This window comes from Sminthopsis crassicaudata, chromosome 2 (genome assembly GCF_048593235.1).
Source record: "Sminthopsis crassicaudata isolate SCR6 chromosome 2, ASM4859323v1, whole genome shotgun sequence".
Classification (NCBI taxonomy): Eukaryota; Metazoa; Chordata; class Mammalia; order Dasyuromorphia; family Dasyuridae; genus Sminthopsis; species Sminthopsis crassicaudata.
In genome coordinates this window covers 424,219,584-424,230,735 of record NC_133618.1, presented here as the reverse complement: position 1 = coordinate 424,230,735, position 11,152 = coordinate 424,219,584, and the positions used below count along the sequence as shown (strand labels likewise).

The window sequence follows — 11,152 nt, the reverse complement described above, 5'->3', positions numbered from 1 at the left end:
TCAAAATCACAGAATATTAGAACCGAGGTCTCAGAGATTGAGGACAGATGAAGACACTGGTGAACAGAGGAGTGCTTGTGGTCATCTGATTAAGACTGGCCATCATATAATTTCATTCTATTTTTTTTTTTAATCAGTAGAGGTCTTCAGCACTTTTAACTGCAAAGTAAAATCAATGTGGAAATTTCAGTGGTACGATGACTAAATTTTTAGAAGTTCATGCATGAGAGAGCAACTTTCTGTGCACTATAAATCACAAGCAACAAGAAACTCTGATCCTTCTTCTCCTTCTCGAACTTTCCTAACCTAGTACATGTCTGAAGGACCCAGGAAGCCTAACCCTCTGTTTTCTGTTCTTCCTTCCCCACAAATCCTGGCTTTAAGTCAGGTTCCTGCCAAACGAGGCATGCCATTCAGACTGTACTTCAGAGTTTCAAGAAGATGGTCAATTTTTAGATCTTGGTTTGTTCAGCTTTTCAGAACTCACTTGTGAGGCTATTACCAGGAAGTTTTTGTTTCCCTCTCCCCTCCATAATTTGAGCAAGAATTTCTCTCCTAAGAATGGAGAACAATTCTTCTGGAAGCTTGTAATGGGAGCCTCACTCTTCATTGACATTCTGAACTCTACTGTGGGCACTTCCTGAGGAAGGAAAAGAGCTGAGAGGCTAGGATATTTAAAAAGTACATTAAAGTCCATATAAACAGATTAAAACAAGGTATGAAGCTTTGGAGCTTTAACAGTTTTACCAGCTAGTCTCATCATTAGACAGCATTGACTTTGAGGAAGATGCTAGAAGCTCTGTGAGGTAACCTTTTTTGTGTTGTCCATTTCTAGCCTGGAAACAGCCACATTTACCTATATTCTAAACATTTAATAATAACTGAGATGGAGGCCCTTGCTATATTTTATGGAAAGTTAATTTGTTTATAAAGTATTTCTAGTCCAAAGATTCCTGATGACTGGCATTATTTGTGCATGATTTCACAATGTGAATGGGATGCATCGCTTCAAGATATATAGGAGTGATTTCACATGGGATTTTTTTTTTTTTGGTGGCAGCAATGTATATAATTCTTCATTTGGTTCCCCCCCCCCCTTCAGTTGTGTTGTTCATCGATAAGTAGAGATTTTTTCAGTGGGTTACTGAGTCAGTGTGGTAAAATGGCAAAAGGGAGAGTCTGAGCATGAATTCTGCTTCTATTTCTAACAGCCTGAATTCTAACCCTTGATTTGTAAAATAGAGACAACAGTACTTTTACTATCTATCCCACGAGGCTGTTGTGAGGACTGAAATTTGTTTTGGAGTTTTACAAATATGAAAAATGCTGTTTAATGTGTGCTATGAATCTTTATCATATGTAAGTGTAATCTCAGTTTCTTATTCCATGTGTAAGAATGGTTTCAGAATAAGTACTATTAGTGATGCTTCCCTTGCCTAATGATAATTAGCATTTACAAAACATTCTAAGGTTTGCAAAACACTTTAAAATGTTACATTTTTATCCTCACAACAGATCTGAGAGGTTGATGCTATTTTTATTTTTATATGTAAACTTAGGCAGATAAAGATGGAGTGTTTGCTATGTTTCTGTGGCACGATTTGGAACTCAGGTCTTCCCTTCTAGTGCTTTGAGCTGGTCAGGGATTGTTGTTTCTTCTATCAGTTTTCAAGCTTGAGCCAACTCTACCTTCATTAGCTGATCTGAAATGGGTAGGGTGGGTGGGGCTGTGATGTTTGGCTCATTGGAATCTCTTCAGGGTGATAAAGAAAACTGATGGTACCTTATCATTTTCATCTGAAAATTTTAATGCAAAATTAAGATGCTTTTCCAGGGCACTAAACTGTTTTATAGCATACATGCTGCCATAAATGGGATTATGACCTCAAGGAGAAGTTTTGTGGGCAAAAAGTTCAAGAGAACAAAACTCTTAGAAAATGAACTCTTAAAACTAAGCCCCTTGGATGAAACTGACATTTTACAAAGTTCTTAATTCACTTTATTGACACCAGTCATCTTGGCCCCTTCAATAAAAATAAAATGTGGCTGATTTACAAACAGGGGTATTTCTCATCCCTTAATTATCAATAAAATAGAATCCTTTGTATGCTTTCCCCTATTCCTCTGTGCTCACATCAGCAGAATGTGGACTTTGAGAGTTATTGAAATGATTCTGCTGTTGTGTGCTATCTATTGCAAATACTGAAATATTCAGAAAGGTTTAAAATACCATTTGGTAAGAAACAATTCCAACATCAACCTGCATATTTATCTTTTAAGGACAATGACTTTTTTGGGGTTTGTTTTATTAAAGTGACAAATATATTACTAAGTTAGAGACCATGAACATAATGACAATAAGGTACAAAACAAGGTGGGAGCTGCCTTCCTTTAATTAATATAATATCACATGCAGAGCACAAATGAGAAATATATCCTTCTTTAGCTTCCTGAATTTTGACTAAACCATTGATCTGCATTTCCTTCCTCTTGGAAAAGTAATCAGAATGATCATGTAACAGAAACAAATTGTTCTTCATGTACTACAAGTTTCTATCCTTTTAAATCTTGAACTTCAACCAAGCTCCTTACCTCCAGTACATACTGTCTTTGGCACCAACAAAACTCATGGTAAGTCCATGAGCTTGCCAGAATGGATATGCTGCATTTTCTATTTTAGACATACCCTTTCACGATCACTTAAAGCTATGTGGGAGCAAAAGGGCTTATGCTTGACAGTGCCCAGTGCTTCAGAAGCTAGCTGTCTCATTCTTTCTGAAGAAATGTTCTTGCATGTAGCAACTGCATGGCTTAATTCTTCTAGACTGAACCACTTTAAATTTATGCTAGTGAAAAGAAAACATCGTTTGTAAGTCATTTAATTGTATTACTGTCTCTCTGCTTTATCAGATGCCATTGTGTAGGAGAGCTCTGTAAGCAATCCCATGGGTCACCTCAGAGAGCTCCCAGCCTTGTTCTAAGTGCCCTTATCTCAGCGTCTCTAACATTTAATGTTCTATATTCATAGAAAAATAATGAACTTTATTAATTTAACAAGTTCAAATAGCATTTGTCTCAATCTCTGCTCTCTATTTTAGTTAATGTAGCCCATGTTGAAGGATGAATCCCTAATTTTTCTTCTAAAAATATTTATGAATTATCTGACTTCATAATCATTAACTAACACATATTTTGGAACAAAGCTGGGTTTATTTTGTTCTTTGGTTAAATATTGTTTTTAGATCATTTTACAGCAGTATAAGAACAAACAAAGGTTGAAAACATTTCTTTTTTTTTTTTTTTTTTTTTTTTTTAAAGCAAAGACTGTGATTTTACATTGTTCTCATGCTTATAAATTCTTACAATTAGGCCAGAGTTATAAAAATGCAGATATTGTTTTAAAAAAAATTTCCATTGGTCCGGCCAACATCAGCATACTGAGGCCCAAACCTTCCAGAGTCTATTCAAAAACGTTATTCTTCATGGGAATCATTGAAATTGGGTCAGCTCATCATGTCCAAAATGCCTGATTCTATGCTTCCATCACTACGTAGAGCTTCAACCACATCTCTTCTGAAAACTGACAGATTTTGAGTGAATCTGTAAGAAAAAAGATGACATATGATGAAAGGGTGAGCTTGTCTGCCTTTTTGTGGTGAGTCTGTGGTCTTCAGAACCTTGGACAGATCCATGCCTTTAAATGTTTCCTAAAAGTAGAACCCCTCTCATTTTCCTAGGAAGGAGACATATTATCTTGTCCCTGATCTGTTTCTGTTTAATAGTTTTGTTTAGTCAGGTGACCATGACATTTTTCCTTTTATGGGAACCTCTAGATTAGCTGTCCTATTCTCCTTTTTCTGCTCTACATTTAAAGAATTGGTTCAGTGGGCAATAATTTGCCGGGGCACCAGTAGGTCAAATTTTCTATGGGCCATTGTCAAGGGCTCCCAATTGGCCTCAAACCTAGCCTCAGATTAATATGTGTTTGGTTTGATGGAGATTCTTTTTCCTCATAAAGAAAGTGTGCAAAGGGAAAATGCCTGGCAGATTACATATGCCTTAGTTTTGCATTACAATACTAACTCTCAAGTTTCAGATAGCTCCTGGGTTGATAGACTCAAACCATTCTAAAGCTGAAACTGTATCATATCCTTGAGATTAAAGATTGAATTTTTTTTTAAAGCATCCTTTTCTTGTGCAGCATTTACACTTGTGATTGATCAATGCAGGCTTCTTTTGCTTAAAATTATGAGAGCAATTCAGGACTGTTATTTATGGTAAAGAATAATCTTAAAATGCAACATCATTATGTTAAATATGAAGCAACTATTTCCCACTATACCATGCTGAAAGTTACCGGGGAAGAAGGAGAGTTCATGTAATATGTTCTGGCTGAGGGGCAAGTCATTTAACTTCTTGGTTACTCAGTGTATTCAAATGTCAAAAGGGAATGATAATACTTGCACTATCTACCTCACAGAACTGTAGTGAGAAAAGCAGTTTGCAAAACCTAAGATCCTGCAAGTGTGATTTTAAAAAGCCTGTAGGTAAACAGTTCCGGGACAACTAGCTGTCTGGTAAGGAAAAGATACCCTAAGCAGTTGTGCTTTTGGGGAAATACTTACCTGTCTCTGTTCTTTATCAGCAGGTTCTGTTCCACACCCTCCATCAGGTTCCTGAAACACTGGGCCAGGACTTCATGTTTGCCAATGGGTTGGCTGTTTATCAGGCTCTCCCTCAATTCACTGAAATACTATTAGGAGGCAAATATTTTAGAAGACAATTTGAGGGCTCAGAATTCAGTTCTGGATGTTCACAAGTTGAGGGCTAGGGTGGGAAGAGTGCTGGACATGGGCTTTTCTAGTCCTCCAGAATTTCCTCATGTGACTTCCAAGGGCTTTATTTTTGCTTACATTTGCATCAGTGTCTGGCTAGTGAGCATTTTCACACCTGCCTCCCAGAGAAGGCTTGTCTCAGGGAGAACTGTACTTCAACTGTACTTTAACCCTTTCCAAGGGTTAAACTTAGCAATGGCTACAAAACCTCTCTTCAGAGTCATGCTATAGCTGCTTTAGGAGGATGGTGTTCACTATTTTTCCCTGGGAGTCTCACTGCTTTGTTACATGATGTAGAAGGGGGTACTAGTAGTTTGAAGGTCAGAAGCTTTGGGTGTGAATCCCTTTCCTAAGCTTTGTGACCACAGGTAAATCAACTCTCTGCTGAGACTTAGTTTCCAAACATTTCTAGGAAGGAGATAATGACACCTGTACTCTCTAGCTCAAATGTTTTTTTTTTTTTTTTTTTTTTTGTTTTCGTTTTTTTGGTTTTTGGTTTTTGGTTTTTTTGTTTTTCCTGAGGCTGAGGTTAAGTGACTTGCCCAGGATCACACAGCTAGGAAATGTTAAGTGTCTGAGACCAGATTTGAACTTGGATCCTCCTGAATTCAAGGCTGGTGCTCTATCCACTGCGCCACCTAGCTGCCCCCTAGCTCAAATGTTGTAAGAAAAATGTTTTTTAAACTAACATAATATAGAAATGTTGTTCCTGTTGTTATTATCATTATTATTTGTAGGTTTCTTTTCACCTAATCCGCACATTTAGTAGAAGTGGTAGAAACTTTTCTAGGCTGAGAGAAGTTTTCTCAAATGTTTTGGTTTGCGATTAAAATAGAAATGATGCTGATCAAACATGCTGATGTGGACAGAAAATGAGCACTGTGCAGTGGAAACAGACCCTTATTCAGCGTTGGAAGATCTGGGTCCATGTCCTAGTGATCCTTATATCATTGGACTGCTACTTTTTCATTTAAAACAAGGGGGAAGTCAGAAGAGATGATTCTGGCCCATTTAGGAGATCAATTACATCTCTAGATTCTATGAAATAGTGAGTTGAGCTGCAGAAACAGGGCTGTTGGGCCCAGACACATGGAAGTGCTACAAGATCCCTGATGTCAGGTTGCTTAATCAGGTGAATCACTCTCCCAAATGGCTGTAGATCATGTGGTCCACAACACATCCTATATTGCTGGGACCAAATTAAAATATAATTAGGAAATATTTTACAATATAAATAAAACACAATGAAACTTAGATAACCTGCACTATCTGCTTCACAGGGCTGTTGTGAGAAAAGCTGTTTGAAAAACCTAAGATACTGCAACTGTGATTTTGAAAAGCCAGTAGGTAAACAGCTCCAGAAAATTCCTACTCAACTAGCTACCTAGTAGTAGGGAAAAGACATTCTAAGCAGCTGTGTCCTGTCCACAGGAATCCTTATGTATGGATTAGTGGCACCCATTTCTGTGTGAGTTTGACACCATTGCTTTGGACCACAGTTGCGATTACTGCATATGTCTTGTCATAAAGGACAGCACAGGGTTTGTGGTAGTGGTAAAGGGGGAAAGTAGAGAGATGGGTATTGTGGATAAAGATAAAGACATTGCTAGTTCTTGTTCATTTCTGAGAGAGCTTTTTGTGACACTAAGTGAAAAATTTGACATTCTTGGTCTCTAGACAAATAACAAGACAGCCACCATCTCTTTGCTGGGGTTTCCTGATTTTTACATAAATACAAACCTTTATGCTAAACACAGCTCCTAATCATTGAAAACAGTCTAATTTTAGCATAAAGGCAACATTCTGTCAGAGATATGTTTATTTTTTTGAGTCCAAATGGCATGATATTTAATTTCCATCATACGCTAAAACAGCTCACATCAAAATACACATAATTAATATGTAGTCAGACTAATACTTAAATATGATATATCAGAGATATTATACTTAAACTACAGTGTCTTCCTGAACAAGACTGGGAATGCACAAAACTACTTATTTTTCTCTTTTATAATGATGCAGTGACTCACACCAAATAGAAAATTATTAGTTTTTCATCCCAAACCATGAAATATTGCCTCCATCAGTAAAGTATAATATTGTGATGTCATAAGCTTTTTCTAAACACTGAATTTGCCCTTATTCCCTCTCAATCATTTTAAAAGAACTGCTCTCTTTTATAGAGCTTGGATTTAAATCACAATAACACTGAGAGAAGATGAATGACAGTGCTATTGGATGTGGCTAAAATTGGATACTTCAGCACAGGTGAATGATGAGACAGCTCTTCTCTTTTTGATATATTTTCTTCTTCTATTAGTTTCCTTCCATGGCTGGGATTTCAGTTTGAATTTTAATGTATGCGGCTGCCTCTAATCTCAATGTCTTTTTTTCCCCAGTACTATCTTATTGTATAGACAATTCATTCTCTATAGCAGTAATATACTGCTCCTAGAGATGGCTTGAGAGACAGAATCATCATCATCAGCAGGAAGCACAGTATAGCCACCCTCTCTTCAGGAGTCACATATATACCACACATATGTGTACACACTTGTATGCGCACGCATGCACACACACACACACACACACACACACACACACACACACACACACTATTCCCTGAATACCAGGCCCTTTCCTTGCAAAGGAAGTCAGTAGCTTCTATGGACATTTGACAAAGACTCTTCAAACAAGAAAGATGTATTTCCCTAGGGATAGAGAGAAAATGGCAAGGGTTTGCTTCAGATGTGGACTAGGAATTTTTGAGCATGGGATGGTTCAGGAGTAAGAGGCAATGGACTTCAACAATTGGATCTATGGGTTGGAGTCTCAGGGTTGGTTCTTTAAATTGTCCATAAGATCTGTTTGGAACTTTCAAGGGAGATGGGGAGAATTGAAAAAAATTGATTATTTATTTAAATAATCTTTAGCTTAAACCAGCAACAAAGGTGGCAGGGGATAAAAGACCCATCAAACTATACAACAGAAGTTTCTTATGTTAAATCAAAAGAGGACAAGCTGAGGGCCTGGGAAGAGGTACAGCAAATGAATCCCTAGGAAAAGCCCGGAGCTGCTCCCAAATCCCTCCACTGTAGTGTTCTTTGGGCCATATACTAACACCTCTGCAGGAGAAGGGACAGTGCAGTCATCGACTTTTCCTGCAAAGGTGATAGGATATGTCCCAAAGAAGGGTATGGCGCAAGGATCCTGCCTCTTCCTGAGGTCTTGTGACACTGACCCTCACCACTCATCTCTAACACTCACCTCCTCATTGAGTAGTATAAGGCCCAGCAGAGGCCTTGACACTGACCACTGGTTCCGACAGTCTTCAAAAATGATGACGTTCAAGAGAGCAGACATCATCTGAAAGAATAATGCATACAGAATTGGTACTGTTGGCTTGGGGTCTCCCCTTCACCTGCCTCAGCTACAATAACCCACTCTGAAAAATATCTAAATCTTTGTAAAGCTGTATACTCCATAGAGAAGCAGCCAATCAAGAATGGAAAGCAATAAGGTTACCCAGTCTCAGAAAAAATTTAGTAGTATCTAAAGAAAAGCAATGGGCACTGATGGTGCTAAAAAAGGACTAGTTTTCATGTTGCTCACCCACAGAATAATTAGGGGAACAAGACAAGTGTCTACTTTTCAATTAGGAAAACTAAGTGATAGGGATAGCAAAATTTCCTCCCTATAAAATCCCCAAAAAAACAGACTTTAGAGAGGAGGGAACTCAGATAGGCTCTGGAAGTCTTTGTCTGAGCTCACCTGGAAGTCTCCCTAGAAGAAAGACAAGCTAGACCTAAGAACACATTTTGGATGCTTCCCAGGCCCCATTGAGGCATATGACAGTCAAGTGCAGAGGAGGAAGTTTCAATCCTTGCCTTTCCTGCCCTAGCATATGGCACATAGAAACAGGATTGTCAACCTCTGTTTGTTTTGGCTGCTAAGGCTGCTTCCTATTGATGTCGTTGGGTCATACTAGGATATTTCCATCTCCATCTCCACCCCAATCCTGGGGTTCTTTTTGAGGCTCCTGCTCCTCACCCTCTCCAGTCTTGGTCCTTAACGCTGTAGATAGTGGGAGGATATATTGAGCCACTTTCCTAGCACTTTGTATTCCCTCTTTTGTAAGTATAACTTGTCATTTCCCTTATGAAGACAGTTCAGCTTTAGGTATTGGCAGCTGAGGTGTTATTATTATTATTTTTTTTTCTGATTTCTATGTCTGACTTGAGGCCAATTATTTAACTTCCACATGTCTTAGTTTTAGTATCTGTAAAGTATGGATAAGAAATGAATCCCAGGGATGTTGTGAGATACCAATGGTTTCTGCAGTGAAAGTGCTGCAAAAAGTACAAGATTTCTAGTCATACTCATAAGGTACCTCCTAGCTCTAAACTTTTGTGCTTTTCTACTTTAATAAAGCATCTGTGCTATCATCAGCACAGATATACCTTTCACTGATACAGGTCACAACTCCTCAATCTGAGATTTTTATTTATGTTTTATCACATAAATCCTCCATGGAGATCTACCCATTATAATATAAGACGGCTGGTGATTTAGGAAAGCTTTAATAACAGTTGGGTAATAATTGTCTGTCCAGCAACTCTGGGAACAGTTTATGTCTTAAGATGGAGAAAATAATCTGCAAATACAGAAGAATCTGCATGTCTGTAATAGAGACCACATTCCAACAAGCTTTCCAAAGTCACAGAGCCACAAATTAAAATGACAAAACAAACAAACAAACAAACAAAAAAACCTCTAACATCCATTGAGGCAATCTAAAATATTATGGGCTTTGCAATCTGGAGGCAGAATGAATATTTTCATGGAAAGGATTCAAGTCAGTGGCACCAAAACTCCTTCTATAAATGACGAAGCATCCTGAAGTGATGTGCCAATTACTTTATACAGTACTCTTGTGGATTCATTTCTCTGAATGCATGTATTTATGTCTGTAATAAGCAAGGGAATGTTTGAATAAAATACTTTTCTAAAAATAAAGTTGGTTAAAAGGAACTTTTCTTTCATTCTTGTGGAAAAACTGAAATCAGTAAAGCAAATCCATTCAATTTATATTATTATTATAGCATTCCATTATCAGTAGACTTTTTCTAATTATTAGGTTGACCTGCAGCAGAACCTAGAAAACATTCTTCTCAGAAAGAACAGAGGACAGAGAATCAGAATCTCTGAGAATAAAAGCACATTTAGTTCAATAGCAGATCTTTGGTGGAAAGTTTCTTCCATGTTACTGAAATGACTAGAGTGGGCAGTGAAGAACTCTCAGGTAAGAAAGAGAACTCTCAGAGAGTAAGGACCAATCATTTGGAACATTTAGTGTGAAGGAAGTGAATATGTTGGATGCAGGCACATCTCAACGTCTTTCTACTATTCTGAAAATAACAGGTCTGATCATATCAACTATGTGATATTTTGGTGTTATAAATCCTAGAATAGTTATTTTAATCTATTGCAAAGTGTCACGCCTTTAAATAATCTTTTAAAAATGTTCTTAAAAACCTTTCTGTTGCAAATAAATAAGGAAGTCTGAGAGACAACTATCTGTATATTCTGTGTGACTTGATCCATCATTTATGCAAAGTGAAAAAGTTTATGCAGAAACAAAAGTCTTTCCTATAATGCTGTAGAAATGGTCCTCCAAGACATATTGAAGTTGGGGTGCTAGGTTTGGGGAATTTCATTCCAATAAGGATGTAATCACTTGTTTGTTTTGCTTTTGGAGGTGAATTTAATTACTTTAATTTAAGGTAAAATTTAAGTACACCCACCTGCCTTTAATCTGGAACAGCAGCTCCTGACAAATGCCCTATTTGGAGACTAAATTCAAATTAATGGTAGGCATAATGGTAACCTCTCAACTACTGTTCCTACTAAGGACAACAATGATATGGATAAACCAAATCACTGCATGGTCTAAGTCTTATGTATCTGGCTTTGGCATGTGTTTAGCTACTGCTATTCTAATAGAGGTGTTTGTGATCTTTTGGAAATTCACATTATTTCAAACAAAAAATAAAGCCACTTTGAACACAAATTCACAAAATATAAAGAAAACTAGCTTACTCATAGCCTTATTCAATATATAACTCTCAGTCACCATTAACTCTGAAGAAAGATCATCTCAACACTGAATTGCTAGGTTAAGAAGTGTCCTTTCAATATGAAAGGTGGAGGCTGGACAGGGCTGAGGTCAGGTCAGAATGAGGGCTGAACAGGAATGAAAATAACCAGTTAGGCAGGGCAGTGGCCATGGGGAGAAAGATATAAAGGGATAAAGAGGA

General features: G+C 37.6%; 1 protein-coding gene across 1 annotated transcript in view; it reads right to left on the bottom strand.

Moving 5' to 3' along the window:
* Positions 1 to 3,190: 3,190 nt before the first annotated feature.
* RANBP17 (RAN binding protein 17) overlaps positions 3,191 to 11,152 on the bottom strand; it is a 328,697-nt gene continuing 320,735 nt past the window's right edge. Inside the window, exons 26-28 of the mRNA XM_074292053.1 lie at positions 8,103 to 8,201; positions 4,626 to 4,753; positions 3,191 to 3,600 (exon numbers count right to left, since the gene is read on the bottom strand). Of these exons, the coding sequence (XP_074148154.1) occupies positions 3,504 to 3,600; positions 4,626 to 4,753; positions 8,103 to 8,201 (324 nt within the window). The 3' untranslated portion in view covers positions 3,191 to 3,503. The remainder of the gene's footprint in view (positions 3,601 to 4,625; positions 4,754 to 8,102; positions 8,202 to 11,152) is intronic.